The sequence below is a fragment of the Chelonus insularis genome, unplaced genomic scaffold (genome assembly GCF_013357705.1).
Source record: "Chelonus insularis isolate UGA/USDA-ARS -01 unplaced genomic scaffold, ASM1335770v1 contig_347_pilon, whole genome shotgun sequence".
NCBI lineage: Eukaryota > Metazoa > Arthropoda > Insecta > Hymenoptera > Braconidae > Chelonus > Chelonus insularis.
Window position 1 is genome coordinate 89,450 of NW_023276511.1, and position 21,110 is coordinate 110,559.

The 21,110-nt window shown below is 30.8% G+C and overlaps 3 protein-coding genes across 10 annotated transcripts in view; 2 read left to right on the forward strand and 1 right to left on the reverse strand.

Moving 5' to 3' along the window:
- Window positions 1–367: 367 nt before the first annotated feature.
- On the reverse strand, window positions 368–1,367 carry LOC118066511 (inosine triphosphate pyrophosphatase). 2 transcript variants are annotated; one of them, XM_035082594.1, is made up of 2 exons: window positions 1,258–1,367; window positions 368–999 (listed from the first exon to the last, which is right to left on the reverse strand). In XM_035082594.1, exon 2 carries the CDS (start codon window positions 997–999, stop codon window positions 424–426), a length of 576 nt encoding a protein of 191 aa, XP_034938485.1. In that variant the 5' UTR covers window positions 1,258–1,367; the 3' UTR covers window positions 368–423. The 2 variants fall into 2 exon arrangements, with proteins under 2 accessions (XP_034938485.1, XP_034938486.1); XM_035082595.1 differs by lacking the exon at window positions 1,258–1,367 and adding an exon at window positions 1,117–1,181.
- Window positions 1,122–5,484, forward strand: LOC118066510 (serine/arginine repetitive matrix protein 2-like). Of its 6 annotated transcripts, none has more exons than XM_035082592.1 (7): window positions 1,122–1,134; window positions 1,927–2,261; window positions 2,467–2,997; window positions 3,194–3,977; window positions 4,081–4,135; window positions 4,246–4,272; window positions 4,434–5,484. In XM_035082592.1, exons 2-7 carry the CDS (start codon window positions 1,984–1,986, stop codon window positions 5,366–5,368), a joined length of 2,610 nt encoding a protein of 869 aa, XP_034938483.1. In that variant the 5' UTR covers window positions 1,122–1,134; window positions 1,927–1,983; the 3' UTR covers window positions 5,369–5,484. The 6 variants fall into 6 exon arrangements, with proteins under 6 accessions (XP_034938483.1, XP_034938482.1, XP_034938480.1 ...); XM_035082591.1 differs by lacking the exon at window positions 1,122–1,134 and adding an exon at window positions 1,159–1,372; XM_035082589.1 differs by lacking the exon at window positions 1,122–1,134 and adding an exon at window positions 1,419–1,751 and having other exon boundaries at window positions 1,846–2,261.
- A 1,242-nt stretch (window positions 5,485–6,726) lies between these two features.
- mnb (minibrain) overlaps window positions 6,727–21,110 on the forward strand; it is a 38,198-nt gene continuing 23,814 nt past the window's right edge. Inside the window, exons 1-3 of one of the 2 annotated variants that reach the window (XM_035082603.1) lie at window positions 6,727–7,357; window positions 7,555–8,427; window positions 15,005–15,555. In XM_035082603.1, coding sequence (XP_034938494.1) covers window positions 15,405–15,555 — 151 coding nt within the window. In that variant the 5' untranslated portion in view covers window positions 6,727–7,357; window positions 7,555–8,427; window positions 15,005–15,404. Of the gene's footprint in view, window positions 8,428–15,004; window positions 15,556–21,110 lie in introns of both variants that reach the window. The other variant, XM_035082604.1, reaches the window with a different exon arrangement.

Consider the following 21,110-nt stretch of genomic DNA (forward strand, 5'->3'; position numbering starts at 1 on the left):
CATAGTAATCTTTGTGGTTCAATTATCATATATGAATTCCAGACGAGTTTACAATTATTTTATATTACAACATGAAAGAAAAATTGATAAGTCAATTGTACATAAACAAATATTATGACTTGATAAAAATTCATCCTTACTATATTTATATATCAAAGATCAAAAGTGCAACACAAACCGAATAATTCTATCATTTTTTTTCTTTTTAGCAAGTCAGCTTTCTTTCATCTTTGTTATAAGTATAATAACCACAAACAGACATGTAAATAATCTTTTAGTAAAGTTCTTTCCTCCTTCAGGGATAAGGAAAATTACCAGATCACATATTTTTGTATGAGTGAAGATAAAAATAACTCTAAAACTTATATCCAGAGACAATAAAAAAAAATATTTTTATTATCATCAGTGGTTGGTTGCAGTGAATTATTTATCATTCTTATGCTGCATAAAATAATTTTTTAATTGTTCTAGAGCTTTACTTCGATGAGAAATAGCATTCTTTACGCTCTTTGGAAGCTCTGCATAGGTTTCAAGATATCCATTGGGCTGAAATATTGGATCCCATCCAAAATCTCCCGGTCCTCGTGGACTTACTATTGTACCTTGAGTTTTTCCTTCAAATAAAATAATTTCTTCTTCTGGATTCCCTGACGAATAAGCAAAAGTACAAATAGCCTCAGCACTTTTATCTTCCCAACCAGATAACATAGTTACTAGCCCTTCTGGACCTAATTTCTCTAAAAAATATTTAATGTAAGGTCCTGGTAAACCTTTCATAGCATTAAAACAAAGACATGTGTCTTCTACAATAACTGGACCTTTGATTATTTCCATTGCCGCTTTACATTTTGATATGCTAATGCTTCTAGAATCTCCTTGAAGTTCAGGAAGATCAATTGATCTACTAGTCACTTCTCTTGGGAACTCTTTACCCAAAATAGCAACAACTTCCTGTAGTTTTTTTGCATTTCCAGTGACAAACACAATAGATTTAGACATCTGCAAAATGATTAAATATTTTTTTTATTAATTTTTGAGTTTGAATTTTTATTTTCCCATGTTGTCGCTTATTATTCAGCGACGTCATGCGGACAAAATAGCAAGTATGAACATAACCTAAATAATTTTTGATGAGTACGTGATGTGAAATTTTCTTATGTTATTGAGTGTTTCTACTTAAAATAGTCTTAAATAAGATCAATTAATAAATATTAATGAAATTTTATAATTTTTTTGTGTATATTTCATTCATAATACCTTTTAAGAAAGAGTCAACTACCGCTTAAATTACAAACAAATAATTCATGATTGAACATGGAAAAAATCAAATACAGAATACATAATAAAAAACTTTGATCAAGTAGTACATATGGTAAAGTAAACAGTGGAAATTCCTCTGTTATACCGATATTACGACTTGATAGTTCACAGCAATAAAGAGGAAACGCTACTTTCATTTTTTCGTTTGACTATGTAGTTGTGTGGTTCCTTCATCTGAATTAAACTAACCAACAAAAATAATAATCTTATACAATTTACCACGTAAACCGTAGTCGATCAATATTCTAATTCTTGTTTTCTAAACTAAAAAAAATAATTCTGTTTCTAAATATTTTTGATCATCTTATAACTTTAGTGATTAAGCTTTTTTAAATTGCTAACTTATAAAGTTTAATCATTTTTCTGAAATAACTACACATTGCATAGTGAATTATAGAAAATTTTAGTAGACTTTAATTTTTGTTGATATGGTTGTTGTTTTTTTACCGAATTAGTGGTGATAAATAAAATTTAATTTTATTTAATTATGGAAAGTAAAAGAGTTAATTTGTTTCATTTTTTTAGCTTCATCTTTAATCTATCTTTGTCATAATCATTTTTATTAACTAACTGTATAAATCATCAACGAATTCTTCCTGAGTTCAGATTAACACTTGTTGGGAAAAATACTTTGGAAAAAATAATCAATAAGTTTACTCAAGGATGAGTAAGAACAACAGGAATGATTCATCGAGTGGAAGGGATGGTGGTGATAACTCAAGGAGATCTAAATCAATGAAAAACACTAGTGATGGAATGCAAGAAGCTATAGAAGGAATTAAAAAAATGCCTGATGAGAAGTTTCATGAATGTTTAAATGATGATTTTATGGAAGAATTAAATGTTGTTGATTCTTGGGTTGGTGAAGAAGAAGGAGATATTGAAGAGGAATATCTTGATAATCGAGAAAGTCGAGAACGTAATAAGAAAGAAAGCACTAGGTAGATCGCCAAGAGTTATTTTTTAATAGTTATTATTTGATTCTTTTTCGGTGTTTGGTATTTTTTGGTTTATATTGTATATTGTAAACTGTTTTTATTTTATTATTTATAATTTGAACAAGATTGAAAATGTCATTTTAATAATTATTTAGAATTTTTGTTTACAAAACTACCAGTAGAACAATGACTGATAGATGAATTCTAGGGATCGTAGTCGACGAGAACATCGAGGAGGTCGTATCAGTCGGGACCGAGATCGTGACAGAGATCGAAAGCGTGAAGACAGAAAACGTGAAGAAATGCGTCGAGATCCATCTAAAAGTTCACAAGACATCGAACGCGACAAGATACGTACGAAAAAAATTAACGACAGTAAAATGTTAGCAGAAACTCAAAAGGCGATAAAAAATTTATTGGATTCGGATAAAGTTGTTCCTCCGGGAACAGAAGTGGATATTATAGAGAATGAAAAGCAAATGGATCGCGATCAACGAATGCGTAGAAGTAGAGAACGTCATAGAAGTTGGGATCGTTTTCGTTCGAGTCCTGGACGTCGACGAAGCTCTGAAAGGATCATGAGAATTAGTCCACACCATCGAATACGAAGTCCATTTAATAGTCTTGAACGTCGAAGAAGTATTGATCGTCACAGAAAACTCAGTTGGGAACGAAGAGCAAGTATCGAACGTCGTGAAAGAAGATCTAGTATGGAACGTCGTAGACGTTTAGAGGAACGGTGAGAATTGTAATAACTAAATTATTTTAATTATTTGAAATTATTATAATAAACTCACTTAAGATTTTTTAGTATTGTTTGAATTTTTATTATCGATTGATTGATGAACTAAATAAAAGTAGATATTTCATTGAATGTATAGTGCAATAAGATCATTTAATGTGTTTGTAAATTAGACCTTAGAATAATTCCACAGTGATCAAAGGATTATTGGCCGAAGGAGTAGATCAAGAGAACGTCGTCGAAGCCGCAGTATGGAACGATTTCATCGAGCACGATGGAGCCGTTCGCCGATAGGAAGACATGGAGATTCAAGACATCGAAGTTACAGCAAATCTCCGGATCGTCGTAGGAAACGTTCTCCTTTTATCAACGAGATTACTCGTCAGTTTAGGAATGAAGATCTCATGCCAACGGACTCTATGAATCAAGGATATATGCATCAACAACCAGTGCCGAGGAATATGCAACAACCACAGCCTCCGATGATGATGAATCCACCGTTACATACATCAATGAATGCGCCTACTCAACATTACATTCCTCATCCGGAACCATTATCAATGCATGGACCATCTGGATCTTCTCAGTACATGTCTTATGATGTTCCTCAAGGACCTCCGATGAGCTTTGAATCAATGGCTGTACATTCAATGGGACCGACTGAATATTCAGCTGGTCCTGTATTGTACAATCAACCAACTAATCCAGTATCAATGCATCAACCTCATTCAGACTATGCTGGAGTTCCAATGCGTTCCCCTCAACCAGTTCCAGCACCTTCTGTGGATCAACCTATAATATACAACTCTCAAAATTCTTTAGCACCGATGCAACTATCACCGTCTTCACAACCTGATCGGAATCAATCTGATATGGGACATCATGTGTACTCTGAACGAGAAGTTTCATATAATGGATCTTCAATGCAACGGGAACGACTAAAAACACCTGAACCACCTGTTATATCAAATACAAAAGTAATATCTGTTATATATTATCCATAAAATTTATTTTAATTGTTAATTATTTTTCAAGTTCATTTTTTAAGAAATTAACATAAATATTAATCTAATATTACAGCCTTTTGAAAAGACGAGTTTATCCAGTTTATTAGAAGCTTCAGTATCAGCAAAAGGTGGGAATTAAATTAAATTTTCTTTTCTAAATTCAATTTTACTTATTTTATGGATCAATGTAATTGTTATTTTATTAATAATAAAATTTATTATCTTTCTTATTCTTTAGATACGAGTCTTCCAGTTTTATATCCAGGTAAGATTTTTTCAATTATTTTTCAATCAAGTGAAAAGTGCAGTAAATCATTAAGTGATTATTTTATAAGTGAACAAGAATATCGTCAATTAATGTTTGTAATAATGTGGAATGATGTGATAAATCCTATATAAAAATAATTTATTTTTTTTGGGCCTTAGGATTTAAACCTGAAATTTTACGAAACTGTGAGAAAGCCTTGCGAGAATTAAAAGATGATGATCCAAGATTAAAGGCTCAAGGTCGATTTTTCTTTGATCCAAATAAAGAAATAAATTATGACGAATCATCCGAGTGCAGATCAAATTCAATTTTGCTACATAGGAATAAGAATAAAATTATATGGGAAGAGTTTCTTGAAAAACCTACTGAAGAAGTTAAACAGCCTATAGAAACGCATCAGAAATATTGCCAAACTGAATCCAGTATAGGAATACATCAAATGACTCAAACATACATTGAAACTGCTGATTTTTGCGTTCAAGTATGTCCTGGTGAACTTCAACCTCAGCGTGAGGAAAAACGGACAATTATGGATCGTTTGGATGGAAACATTGGAGATCCATATGATTATGGATCAAAATCACGTCAAATTGTTGATTTAAGACAAAGTTTGAACAATTCTTTACAAAAACGATCCTTACATCGAGGTTTGTCACCTCCACCTCAAGATCGTAATGAACGTAATCACAGTCTTGAACGTATGCCACATCAAGATCATGATTCACGAGATTTTCATAGACATTCAATACGCAGGGGTGACAATTTTTCAATGCATCGTGGATCAAGTCACAGAAGCTATAGTCCTGAAGAATTTTCTTCGGATTATCGACATAAATTAGATCATCAAGACAATTATCATGAGAGTAGACATGATAGAAGTCGTGAACGAAGTCCCATCATGATTGATAATTCTCATGATGATGTTACAATTATGAATGAAGATTCATTTTCACGAGATTCTGGCTGGCGTGGTCGAGGAAAATCATTTGGCTCATTCAATTCTACTCACAAGTCTCGACCCAACAGAGGAAAGCACTCGGGTGGAAGATCTTTTCGTGGAGGAAGAGGAGGAAATTACCGTGGTAGAAGTTAAATATCTCCTCTTAGTCTGTTTTTATTTTAAATGAAACAATAACGTATGAGCTACGCTAGTTGATAAATTACGTGCTGTTCAGTGATTGAAAATAAAATATAATACTCTAAAAGAAATTAAATATTATTGGAATATTTAATCAGATGATATTAATGTTTTTTGATTAAAAATGATTAATTATACGGAAGCCGCAATCAGAAATTGATGGTAGAAAAAAAATGTGGTAACCAAAGGAGAAATAATTGTTCATTTCTTAGAGTATATATTTCATATGAATTTATTTTAGATGAATGTAAATAGTAAATATTTCAAGATATTCACTATTGTCAATGTAATCGTTGACATATTTTCAAGTGAACAGAGGAAACGTGTTGAACATTTTTTTCAGTAAGCTTTCTCTTTGAAAAATAAAAAACATCAACATTTGTGTTAAAAATTATTTTTTTTCAGTGATGACCTTTTTACTGTAAAAATTAAGTCGTAATTATATTATTTGACAGTTGACTCAGGACACTGACGTTATGTTTACGTCATATGGATTTCATAGAAGCTGACGTACGCAGAAGAATAACACTAAACCTTTTAACGCGCTCTATTGGTATTGCGTGTTATTTTTTATATCATGAAATAATTTTTTTTAAACATCGATTTCATTATTTTCATAAAATTTAATTATTCTAATGGTACTCATTTTTTTTTTTTTCGTTCTTTAGAATATATAAATAAACTTTCTATTAAAAATAAACCATATTTATCTACCTTTTTGATATCTTGAAAAAATAAAAACTCTCTATTTAACCATGTATTTGTTACTAACTTTAATACTCATAACAAATGAGAATGAAACTTCAAATGATCAAATCTCTATTAAAATTAGTAAACAATAGGCAAAATGTGGAATATTTATACATATGTTTGATCATCTATTGAATTATTTTCACGAGAATAAATAAATATATCTATCATTATACAGTTTATTTATTGTAGAACCTTGTTACACAGTTTTTTTTTTTAAATGAAAAACAACCAGTTTAATTATTAGCGCTGCGATTTGACGCATGCCCATAAATTTAAAGATGGCACTAGTGTTTAGATTGAAATGTCGAATTTGTATGGCACAAATTGATATGATACAAATAAAGAACAAAGTCTTTAAAAAATAATAAATAATTAATAGAGTACTCTAAAAATCATAAATAATAATTTTATTATTTAAAAAAAATTATTTTCAACATTTTAGAATAAATATCAGATTAAAAATATAAGAAAATGCTTGTCGTCAAGCAAAGCACCGTAAAGTTGGCAACAATGGGCAGTAACGTGTGACATCAGCGCCGGCGTCAGGAATGTGGATATTAGTGGAACTAATCCACATGGATGTAGCTCCATGTTTGCCCGAGAAAGCGATGCGGTGTGCCCGCGGTTAGGGCGTGCAGTTCCTCGTGTTTCGTGAGCGCTCGTGGCATTTTTTTATCTGACGAATAGCAGTCGCGTGTCTTGCGGACGACACTCGATAAATTTCGCAAGGTGGCTGTTGAACTAATACATTTGATACAATAAAGTGAGTCCGTACAAAATAGTGACGACGTTATATGATTGCGCGCATTGGTGTGGTGCGAGGGAAGTTCGTCCGACCGTGTCGGCGACGCGGTACATAGAGAGGTGAATGCACGACGAGAGAGCCCCTTGTGTGTATATGAATACGTGTGCTCGCGCAAGCAACAACAGCAAGTTATCCAGCAACATCAGCATCATAATACAAAAGGAAACTCACCAAACACGTCCAAGTTAACACGAAAAAGTACGCATCGAATGTTTGCAGGGCTGAACCAAGCAAGCCAAGAGTAGACGACGACCCGAGCGGAGTTTGATTTGAAAACGAGGCTGCTGTAAGCAAGAGTGAGAGAGTGAGTGTGGGAGAGAGAAAGAAAGTGACCAAGAGATACGGGCAGTTGTGAAGGAAGAAGCAGTAGAGGCCAGAAGAACGCCGTGAGTCTAACGTCTTCTTGCTTCTCCGTTTTGTTGTTATTTTGCCGCGGTGCTTTTGACCCTTTGGCGGGCGAGTTCACTGCAGCACCGCCGCGGGGGTGTCCGATGCTTTCGTGCGTAGCGTCGCAAACGAAAACCCTCGTCATCTTACTCTTTTTATCACCATTCTTTAATAAATTATCAATATTTTTTAACAGATAAACGGTGCTGCCCAAAAAAGTTGATCAACATTTGACAGATCAACATCCAAGTATCTCGCTAATAGCTATCATTCTGCACCGGTGAAAGTGGCATCAGGCTACTTGCTGTCAGTGTTCACCAGCAGGGACGCGACGACTGTGTACCACGTGATCGTTGTCAAGTCACACGCAGAAGAGCATGCTAGTATTGTTTCGATACCCATAACCTGATTCACTTCTACCTACCAATCACTACAAATAAACTACAACAACAAACCGAGGCAATCCACATCTCACTCTCCACGGAAATAAGTTATTTTAGTGTTGTACAAGAGGTTGGAGATGAAAAAAAAAAATTGTCAAGTGTGCTGTGTATGTTTTAAAAACACCTAGGAAAATTATGTGAAGTGAACAAAAGGTGGGCTAGTGATTAAATAAGCTGATAAATAGTGGGTACGAAGTAGTTGAAAATTTTTTAGTGTTTGATAAAAATTCGTGAAGATAATTACGACCCGTTTTTTACAGGCGCAAGTATTATATCGTCACGATATGTCGCCCAGCAGCTATGTTTGGTGTTAATGGCATAATGTTATTTAATAAAAAATCGGCTGTATCTTTAATGAAACTCCAAGGAAATTTTACATTTAAGCAACTTCAAAAAGTGTTAGTGTCCACGTGTGAGCATACAAGAGTTGTGGATCTCACGAGTGTCATTTTTGTGTCGTAGTTGAGATCAATCAATCTTGTGTTCACTGAAAAGAGTTATGAGTGTGTGCATACAGTGATGTTTATTTACTTATTTTATATGTGAAAATAAAAGTTTTTTAACCCGGTAATAAATGAAGGATTTTTTACAAAATTATTTTCACTGGAATTTCGTCATTTACTCAGGTACAATTTCTTCATTTACTATCTTTTATTTTTTCAATATTTGAGTTTTATCTTTTAGATATATTTTATAAACTCGTTGCTTCACAAAGCTATTAAAATCGATAAACTCCCGATTGGCGACAGTTTGGCGGGACTCAATTGCTCTAATTTCAAAAATCGAACGAACGACCTGAATAGTTTGCCAATTTTTCTATCATCACCTACTTACGTGTATGTATACACGAATATAACCATAATTAAAAAATTATCAAAAATATTATTTTTGATATAAAATTGATTAAGAAATTAATAAGAAATATTTTATGAAGTTATAAATATAAACATTTTATCACGAATGAACTGAGTAAAGCTTAAGACTCTGTTAAATCTAACCTCAAAATTGACAGATAACGCCATTTTCTACTCGTAACTGCTTTTTATAGAGCAGTAAAACCCACTCTTTCATGAATATATTCTGCAGTTAATGTTTAAAATATTGAATAAAATTTATTTATTACTTTATTTTTTACATTAATGACAAGTCTAATTCTGCATGTTACTTGTTCTTAGAAAATGACTAATGTTGAGAATCTATTCCATGAAATGTATGCTAAAATTTGCATTTCTCGGGAATAATCAATAAAATTATCTATTCATCGTTTTTCTAAATTTTTTAATGATCAAAAACATACATGATATTGATAAAATTTCCTTTTATCAATTTCTAAATAAAATCGAACAAAAATGAATAAATGTAAAGTTGCATTTTATTGAATAAACATTCATTTTTAGCCAAAAAATTTAATAATTTTTGACGTATTAGCAAAAACAGGCAATTTTTTCTATCCCGGAAGTCATTTTTTCTTGATGACGCAACGATCTCCTAGATAAGAGCTTCAAAATTCTTTATTCCATTCTTTTAAACTACCCGACAATCTTTTAGATGGATGTTAATCGTTTTTCATTCTTTTTGTAAATTGGACAAAGTAGCTTTTTTCTCTTACACTACTGCTTTTCGTCGTTTTATCTATGTGCATTATAAAAACGGAGTTTATCAAAGATTGTCAGCGATTCGTAGAAGTCAGTAGGGATTTCCCAATCACTATGAATAACAAGAACTATCGTACATTCGTAAATTACTTCTACACTTACAAATATGTATATATATATATATATATATATCTAATCTTGCAGTTCATTCATCAACTAAACTGTCAGCACATCTTTGACTTTCAACCTTGCAATTTACACAAATGTAATAACAACGCGTAATCGAACAGGTTTACGTTTTTTTTCCTTCATTCATGACATTTAAGACATTATCAATCATTCCAATGTTTACTTAGGATATCCAATGCCTTGGGCTATTTACCAGGACCTCAATTAGTCATTTAAATCTCTCAAATGATTTTTTTTCAATATTTTTTTTCAATATTTTGGGTACGAGTAAATCACAAAAAAAATGCTATAATTTGAGATTTCCCCCTTTAACTATTAAATATTTTAAAAGTATCATTTTATTTTATTCTTACTATATCTAAGAGGACACGAAGTATCCCGTTTAAAAACCATGTTTTAAAAGCTTTTATTTATTGGAATTATAATGGTATAACAAATTTTTTTATATTTTATTTAAAAACATTTTCTTTATTACGGTTATGTTTTATTTCAAAGAAAAAATGAATATAGAATACCTAAATTAAGTAACTAAAACATCTTTTTCAATTATAAATTTGTAACAATAAATTGTTTGTCTTCAATTTTATTCACATTGTTTATTATTAATATATGTATAAATATATATTTATTTATTTAAATGTCATAGTACTTAAATTTTTTACAAAAAAAAAATTGTTTTTCAATTAATCAATGAGATCATTCTCCTTTGGCTTATCAGTATTTTTATTTGTTCTTTTAAAGTATTTCGTTTTCCATAAGTTTTTGAATGGATCATTAACAAAAAGGGTAATAAAAATGTAGTTTTTACCAAGCATTCTTAGACGGTGAAATACGTACGTGTTGAAAAAAATATTATTAAAAACGAGTAAAAAAGTGTATCTGAAGTTTGGATTACAACCCGCATGACACCTGCTGCAACTATTGGATATTAGCAGAATTCTACAACGAATCAACGACCTTCGATTTGCGTGAATAGAGATCGTAAAACCGATAAACGTGTCTGAGAAAGATAGTCAAAGGGTCAGAAGTCACTTAACAAGCAGTGAAGAAGATAATATTAAGGTGAAACCACCTTGCTTTTGCCTTCTCTTTTTCTCTCTCCGCGTTCACGAGGCTAAACGGAAACGTCAGTTGCTGCTAATAATAAGTGACTCCTATGTATACACCCAGACTAGTCTCTCTTTCTCTCTCATTTGCGTTACTCCTTGTTGGCATAGTCGCGTGCTTTGAGATCTACGACCTTCTTTGACATGTGGAGATCCAACCGTACATATTTTTGTTGGCTTATATTCATTGTTTTTTCGTCAAACTCACAAACATACGTTGACATACTCGAAAACGTCAATAATCATTAGTCACTTCAACTTCAATATACGTTTATTTTACGTCTTTAAGTATTTCTTAGAAATTCAAATATATCTACCGTCTTCTGTCCCAGTTGTCAACGGCGCCTAAGCAGAACATAAAAGTTTCGCCATTTGGTGCGTCCTAATGGGAATGTCAATAATCGCTTGGTATTAAACTTGTCTTAGTTTTCAATAATTTCGATAATAATGATAGTCTATTTGGTTATAAGCTAACAACCAGATGAATAAATAATTGATGTTTTATAGTAGCAGACAGTGATGATAAAAATACTCAATAAATAGTTCAAGACCATATTAGTTATATTGACTATACTACTGAGCTTTATCACTTTTTTCTATCAATTGATTTTTATTTAAAGATTAAATGTTTTAATATTCTTGGAAAGAGTGATAGATATATGGTCTGTTTTCGGTGTATTGTAAATATAGATTAGATTGGATTGAACGAATTCCATGAACAAAAGTTTTTTTTTAAACAATTATGAAAAAATTAGTCAGTGTGATACGATCTCAATTATTTACGGAAAATACGTCAAGTGATATTTTTTTTAAAAATTGCTTTTAATGTCGTATCTAGCTTATCTGGAATAATTAGATAGGTGAACGTACGTCATATTAACCTATTACAGCATAAAGTTTATTATAGCATTTATTATGATTTTAATTGACTAAAAAAGTTTACTAGGGTTGGTATGAAAAGCCCAATCAGTAAAATTTCAGTATATATATATATATAAATATAATTTTACGAACCGTCTGATATAGCTGCCAAATAATTTAACTAATTGTTTACAATATATAGAATTTTCTATATAATGGGTTAACATACTTTTTTCTTCGAGCATTAGTTAAAAAATTTTATGTTAATTTTAATGATGTCCTCCGTCCAACTCCATTAAACTAATTTTATATCATTGCAAAAATGATTTTTTATGTCTTTATTATTTCGAAATTATTATAAATACTAATAGCTAAATAATACCTGTTTATTTGTAAAATTGTTGTTCCTAATAATTAAATTAAAATATATATTTCATTTTGTTATTGATAAAAATATTAAACATTATTTATACAAAGAAAAAGTAAAAAATAGATTTTCCTTTTTAATACTAAGATTTATGCATCAGCTATCAATTTCTTTATGAACAATGAACATTCAAGATTTATATTTCCTTTTCAACATTCATTACGTTTTAAATAAATTTCATTCATTGTCAATGATATTTATTGACTAATAATCAATTATTTCAATATTTAATAAAATATATTAAGTTCTAGACAAATAGTTTTATTTTTGAATACAATAAATGAATTCATTCAAGCGTTATTTCCCTTTAGATTATTTTCATTACGTTTTATTTAAATAAATTAAAATTGGTCACATTTATAAACTAAATCTGTAAATTCTTTACAGAAAAAATTATTGTTTCATTGTTAAAGTATTTATAGAAGTAATTTATTGATGATACTTTTTTAATATTCTTTTGTATGATTTATATAAAAAAAACTTATCGAAATTCATGTATTTATTTTTTTAAAATATATCTTTTATTTGAATTTAGTATATTTTGATTGGCCTCTTTTGCTATTGATTAATTGGTAATTTATTGAATAATAATAGTAGAGCTACACCTGGTTTTTTTATTCGTAACCACAACAAACAATATGTTCGATTCACCTGGACAGATTGAAATCAATATCCTATGTTAATAATAATGAGTCAGGCAATTAAGAAGCACTTGAGTATATGTTTAGAGATGTCGATAGTGATTTTAGGCGTTTGCAAATGTTTACGAAGGGCGATGAAAAAAAAATATGTGCCAAAAAAGCAACCAGCTGTCCTGGACAATGGCGGGCTGAAGGTGCACATGCGTAAACACTATCCCAAAAATGCACAGCTGTCTTTTGGACCTTCAACCCTTTTCTCCGTCTTCATTATTTATTATTACTTGGTAAAAATGTTTTTCTCGTCCATAAACTTCCTGTTTACCTTTTATTTATTACAGAAAATAATCATAATTTGGGGAAGAAAAAATGAACAATTATATTCAGTTGAAATAAGTACCGGCACATTTCGATATTTGTATCGTTATTTTTTCTTATCAGTTTTGATGTATACATACGTAATTGAGGTGTTAACAGTTTCGTTTTGATGAAAAAAGAAAAAATGATATCTTTTATCTTGAACAAAAACTTTAGCATCTAGATCTAGTATTATAATTCAATGATACAAATTGTTTTCGTCACGAAAATATCGAGTTAGCTTTTTTATCATTCAGTGGTACTGTTATTATCATTAATACTATTATTTAGATATTTTTATTATTATCAGGTCAATATACTTAATTTGAAACTGTTTCTTAGCTCGTTAACGAAAATTATATAATACACATTTGTTTCTAATAAATGTTTTATCAACATATTTGCCATTGAAAAAATATTTCATTTTTTTATGATTACAGTTAAATACTCGTTTCTCTAAAAGGATAAAACATTTAAACTATTTTTCTATTTCTTCAAATTTACATCTCAAATTCTTTGTTGAGTTATTTATTTCATAAGCAGTCCAGTAAATTCAAAAATAATAAAATTTAGTTATCATTACTTGCTGGATATTAACTGGAATTTTCATGATAAAAAAATCATCTATCAAGTGATTGTAACTTATGATTGAATTTTTAAACTGAATATCATTGAAAATAAAAAATGATTATCGATTATCTCGATCAAAAATTAAATAAATAATTTATTTGCAACCTGGTATTGGTAAAAAATGATTTATATTATTTGAATGATAGTTCGATAATACCATACTCGGAATTAGTATTCGATCGGTGTTCGAAGAAATGACGAAATTGCCGGAACTCGTCGAGTTATAGGCGCACACATCAAGATGATCCGCTTACGATTGCGATTATTTAACACTGAAGTTCGTGATTCTCATTTACTATTTGACAGATTTGGAAAATGTCTTATGATATATTATTATACATGATGTATCTCACTAAATTACTCTTCAGTTGATACTTTACTTACCAAAGTCATCTTCACTTTTCGTTGTTCACTCTAAAGATAGATAAACAGACAACTGGGTATGGGTTTACTTCGGTTTATCTCTCTCTCTCTCTCTCTCTCTCTCTCTCTCTTGATTTTATATGCCTGTACGATGCGACTTGCTGTGCATCGATCTGCGAAGTGACCCGGCTCTATTTCAAGGCATCCCTGATGCATTACTACGGTCACAAATTTTATTCTTAGTATCTTTAACGTGACGTACATTCGACCTTTTTACATATAATGCATTTTTTCCATGATTTCTGTCGTTAACTTTGATTTAAAATAAATCCAAACTTTGTTGGGATGAAAATAAAAGTAACTAAAATGTTGATCAATTATTTTTTTTTTTTTAAAAGGTACAATTTTTAATGTTCGCAAATTAGTTTTATATAAGAAGAATACTGATGCACACCATGATTTATATTTTTTTTATTACTTATTACATAATGTCGGAATATTTGAATCTATTAAAAATATGATGAATGGTTCCAAAATGTTGTCCAAAAAAACATTAATCAGATGAACAATTAATTATATCTCATGAAACTCTTGTTTTATGTACTTGAAATATTCAACCTAAATTTAAAATCTTCATTATTTTATCATTGCATTTCTTAATTTGTGTATGGTAAATTTTCCAATATTATTGAATTTATTATATTTATATAAATTTATGAAACCTAACTCTAAATAGCTTATCATTCATAAGTAAAATGTAATTTTATTCTGTAAATTTATATTTTCAGTAAAATTTTATTTTTTATACAATAATTTAATATTTAATGTAATTATTTTGAGAGAACGTTAAATAATTGAATAATATGCTTATCAAATTTAGGATAAATGAATAATTTAATTTAATTAAAAGATAAATTAATAACAATTATCTACAATAAACATGATTTTTGACTGATATCTATCTCAGAAAATATGTTTGACAAATTTCAAACAAAAATAATGAAAATAAAACTAATGAAAAAAAAATTTGTTTACAGACTTTTGAGAAGACTCTCTGTTTGAGGACGTGAGGAAGACTTGATTACTCCCTGAATCCTGTAAATAAGAGCTATTTAGTTCGTATGCAAGCAAAAGCTGTGCGGGAGGGCGAAGGCCGTGGCCGGAGGTATCGTCGAAGGAAGTTATTTCCGCGACGAAGTAAATCATTGACGAAATCATCAAATTTAAAAAATATTAATCGGACTTTAAAATCGTCAAACAAGTGATTGGGAATAAATTAAGAATCGTAAAGGGAATTGTACTCGCCCAGGTGGCGGGTGTAGCTTTAAAAAAAGGGAATAATTAGAAAAGTGTAAAGAAAGTGGAGGAGGGCCTGAAGAGCCCCATGTTGTGAGTCTCGAAGATCTGCCAAAGGCAGCAAAAAGTGGGTCCGCTGACATGGAGTATGGCGGCGCCGGTGGAGGCCGCGGGGGCGTTCAGCCACCCTCTGCAGGCGCACGCAATATCGCAGGCACGGACACAACCGACGCCGCGTGGCACAAACATGAGCAAATGATCCTCATGGAATCCTCGAGGCATAAGCAACAATGTAAGTTGCATGAAAATTATTCATTTTCTCTTTCTTAACCGGTATTGTTAGAGGGAATTAATTTTGTTTCGTGAAAAAAATCAGTTAACTTAACTGATTTAACTGATTATGTTTTATTCAGAAATAAAAAACAGCCGTAACAAAATGTTTCACCGAATATTTTATTCATTAACAAAGAATTTCATTAAAAGGCATCAAGATAATATAACCTTTAGCTGAATTTCTTCCTTTTCTGCTTCAAAAAATTTAGATCTTCATCCATTGAAACTATTTTATATTTTTCTTGTCAACAGATATTTTAAAATATTCATCAAATGTACACTCATTCATTTGTATTAATAAATAAGTTAGATTACTTATTGATTAATAATACTCATTCTGCACTCATTTTGCTGTCATAAGAAAGATATTTTTTATTCGTAACTAATTACTTTATGATTAACATTAAAATGTATGTTATCTAATTCAGCTGTTAAATTCAGGTTAATCGATAGACGATATCTAGATATTTGTCGTACAAAAAACAAAGATTACGAGAAGAGAAAAAAAGTGAGATTCATTGGGATTCAATGTATTTTTAACCCAGAGCCAAAGTTTTAAACAGTTAAACTCCTGAATACATAGTCGACAGAAAAACAGTTACAGTTTTATTCTATATAAAGGTTTAGAAATGGATTCCTAACGTGACTCTTTACCTTGTAGATATGATGATTTTGAATATTAAAGTATTTTTGGGTTGAGTTAAAAATGAAAAAAGCATCTTGTCATAATCAAGAGACGAGAAGTCTGATCGAGCTTTGGGTGATTTAAATGCGACTTGGACTGATGCCTGACCGACGACTCTTCGACGATTTCAAGACTCTTCTTAGGCTTATTTTCGACCTGGTATGTCTGGAAAAAAGTCTAATTTATATCAGTCGTTGACCTTTTCAGTTTTTATTTTTTTTTTTCTACTCCTGAAAGACAATCAAAGTCTGTCGATTTGGCTCAATTGGCCTTGGCAGAGCCCCTTGAAAGAATTTTATTTGTACCTTCTACGACTAATGATGATAAACGGCCCTTGTACAATGAGACTAACCAGTAGACATGATGGACGAGTCGATGACGGGGATTTTTTTAAAATTCAAATCTCGTTAATTGCTCGATACCGAGGAGCCATTAGCGACACGCCAGGTACTTACGCTGTGAATATTTAAAAGACAAATTTACTTACAGATCCTTTAACTTTAAATTATCTTCTACTTTATATCTATTGTAGCCACCTATATTCAATGACTAATTTTTTATTTTTTTATCACTATTATTTCTTTCCTTTTCTATTCATATTTTCAAGTATTATTGTGCATTTTTAATTAATATTTATTATTATTATTATTATTATTAAGATTTAAATTGCCTTATAGAAAGTTTAATAATTTTTATTTGTCTTTACTTTCTTTTATAATATATTTTTAATGTCATTTTAGTTTTAGTTGAGTACTAATGCATTATTTATTAACCAGAATGTCAACTTATCAAAGTCGCTTTGATTGGTTTAAATTGACTTTTATCCTTTTTTTTGTTTTTGTAATTATATTTACCAGACAAAATAGTAGAAGTAATTGAACAAAAATGAATGAGTGCATTAAAGGAAAAATTTAATTTTATCTTGAAATCATTTTTTTTAAAACAATAAATTAATTAATCAATCTCAATGATTGAAATAAAATAATTGGGGGAATGATAGAGAAAATTAATTTATTGAAAAAGAGTTTTTTTCAAGTTTGAGATGGAAAAAATAGTAGGAATGATACGTTTAATTTAGGTTAAAATTTAATTAATTCCTTAAGAGCTTAAACTATTAAAATCTTAGGGTCACGTAGAATATACCAGACAATTGTGGACCTACTAGACCTTCCGCATGACGAACAAATATCAACCACATATGCACCACATAATATTGGAGGTTTATGACGTGAAGGCAAGCATTACATGCGTTAGTTTCGTGCATTTAGCCTCTTGTATACCCACTGTCACCCATCTAGATGCTCTCTCCCTCATCTGCACTTGCATACCATTCAAGCATTTGAGGCAAGTTCGTACTCTCAGCGAAGTAAACAGAGGCCAGAAGCACGTAATAACGAATTATTTTCCCTTTGTGTCTACCCTTCGCTCTGACAAATTAATAGATTTCATATAGATAGTGAACAGAGCTGGGAATAAAATTCAAAATGGTTTCAATTTAGAGAAATTCTATCTCATCCCATCCCTCTATCTCTAGTCGCCGTAAATAATCCTTGTAACGGATTATTGCGGGGCGGCTGCATGCCGACGCTGGGTCAGAGTGAATGAGTGCAGGGGTAGAAAAAAAACGAGTGCATAGTAAAAATGGGTGGGGAGGGTGACGTCGACAGGGGTTAGAGCGATATTAAGGGGGAAAAAACGGTGTAGAAGAAGATAACTAGAGTCAGACGTAGTTTTGAAACTTAGAAACAAGCATGAACATTGTGATAACTTGTATACTCCTTTATTGACACTCCTTATGCTCACTTTTTATCCACTTTATTTATCCTCTTTTTCTTTTTAATTCTACCTAACCTAATTTTAACAGAGCTGTCCATTTTTATTTCTATTCAAATTTCAATTGTTTATTCAAATAGTCGAATTTGTTGAAATATTTTTTATTAATCTATGCTGTAATAATATTCATATTTCTAATAAATTTATTCATTTTAAAAGTTTGAATTATTTTAACAAAATTTTTTTTATAAAAATGAACTTAAATGTATTCAAATAGTTATAATTAAATTATAGATTTGTTTGTTTGTTTAAAGTAAATATTATTTTGGAGATTAATATATTTTAATATTATTAAATTAATTTTTTTGTTTCCATTTTTTTAATTTAAATATTTGAGGAATAAATTTTGTGAATTTGAAAATTATTTTTACCATTAATGCCCACAGGGAAAATTGAGTCTCCACTTAATGTTTATTTGTTAATAAACACTTGATCAAGATGCAATTCACAAACGGTTTTCTCTTACGGAAAAAAATCTGGAAACTTGTACAAGTTACTTTGATTTTGATTTTTTTCTCGAGAATTATAAAATATTACCTTATTGATAATTAATTCATTTAATTGAATTTCTAACATCTGAGTATCAGTCAACTAAACTCATAAGTTGGAACATTTTTCTCATTTACACACATACATCTTGCTATAATCGGGTGGTAAAGTAGGTGGTGGTGGTAGTGGTGGTCTCTTGACTCTCTCGCATAGCAGCGAGGCATAGAGTATATACGAGTCGACAACCCCTGGTTCGCGCTCAGACATCAGCTGAGTGGATTGTGCACCACTCCCGCCTCCAGCTCCACAGTAGTTTGCTTGTCATCTCTTGCCTCACTTACTTTCACATCCAATCCACCAAATTGACTCTCAATTCAACTAAAAAAATTTCATAAATATATCCTATTATTTCATCCCCAAAATATTGTCATTTTATTTTTACTGAGGTTCATCCTTCCTAACCTTTTTACTTTTATCCTCTTTTTCTTCCAAAAAAAACAAAAACTATTTCCCAAAAATTTTTTTCATTTTTTTTTTTTGTTTTATTATTATTTTTTTCGATTCAATTATTTCATTTAATTACTTTAAATCACGAAGTAATTTTCGCAAAAGATTAATTTCAACTATAAAAGTATATAAGACAAACCATCAGGTGGCATAAGACTAATTTTCTATCTTTATCCATTCTTTTGGTCTCGTTCTAGTCAATTTCCCTCTTCGTTTCTCTTCGAAGCAGGGGTTGGCTTGGCAGACCAGAGAGCTAGTCGGTCGACGGCGGCGGTGATTGCTCCACCCCCGTGCGACACGATCAATACGTTCACTCTCTCACTCACTTCTCTTTCTATCTCTCTTGACTCAAACCTTTCCACCCCTGATGTTCTCTCACTTTTCTCTACCCCTTGCAGCCCCCACACGCACATACCCTCTCTCTACTTACCCTTCTGTTATACCCCTAGCTCACTTTTCTGTTGCACAGCCAGCATATATACGCTCTATGGTTAGCAGCACCAGAGCTGCTTGGTTGTTCGTTCCAAAGCGGACTTTCTGTTGCTATGCCGGCGCCTCTTTCCCCTTCTCTCTTTCACTCTCTCTCTCTCTCTCTCTCTCTCTCTCTCTCTCTCTCTCTCTCTCTCTCTCTCACGAGCGGTCTTTCCCCTCTAATGCCACTCGCGCCCCCTCACTATTCACCCTTTCCCCGCTACTCACCCTTACCTCGTCGTGGGCCGACGTCCTGCAGGATATCTCCTGACGTTCTCCGAATTTCCTACGAGCCGCCGATTACATTTTTACCCACTCTCAAAAACATTCAATTATTCATTTTATTTTACTTTATAACTTTTATACATGTGGTTTTATTATTGTATCATATTTATATATTTCTCTTATTTGTTGCCTAATTTTTTTAAAATCAAAACTGTCAACATTTGAGGAGGATAAATACTTAATTATTTATGAAACAAAATTTTTATAGATTAGCAATACAATAAATGTTGTGTTGATAACTTTTTTATAGTCTTTAAATTTTTCTTTGTTTTACGTTTTTTTAATTTTTAATCACAAATCTTTTGAATGATTGAAAGTAATTTGAACGATAACATTTTATGTTCAAGTTCAGTATTGATATGAAGATCCTTTTAAATCTGTTAATTGAAGAAATTTTTTAATCAATTCATTATGAAAGGAGTTAATTGAACTTTGAGAAATTTTAATATAAACGCTTAATAGCTAGAAAAATAAATATTTGAAGTTAAGAATTTTTTTTTCAGAAATATACTAATTATTTGTTTCCTAAGATAAAAAATTTCATTTTAAATCAGAGCCCTTAAATCCTCAAAAGAAATAAATAAAATAGAGAGGGGGGGGGAATTAATGTAATTTTTGAATTTACTATTAACATAATGCTTTTCATCTCTATAAATAATAATGAAAACTCGTTTTTTTTTTAAATTGCTCGAGTAAAATTATAGATGAAATTGAAATCCATGATCAGCTGTTCAGAATAAAATAAAGAAAATATTCATTCTCTCATTCCAATAGCTTTTTTCAATCCACCCATTTTATATATACCGCAATAACAAGCTACTTAATAATAACATCAATCAGATGCAGAATTTATTTCAAAAATTTTTGACAAGAAAAACCGTCTAGGATTAGAGAGGGAGAAAAAAATAAAAATTGAGTTTCAAGACTCAGATAGACGAAGAAAAATGTCTCAGTCGTACTTCCTGCATACTAGAAAGAATACGGAAAAGAAGCTATATAATACATATAAATATATATATATATATATATATATATATATATATATATATATATATATATATATATATATATATATAAACATATTGCATATATTATAAATATATAGATATATAGATATATATAAATGAACGCACAGTACTCGCTGGTGGTTGTGTATATATAGCTAGCATAGCAACAACCGTTGTCCGCTTCGGGGTCCCATCGACTCCGCACGCGCGAGGAGAAGAGGAGCGTGTTCACGAAAC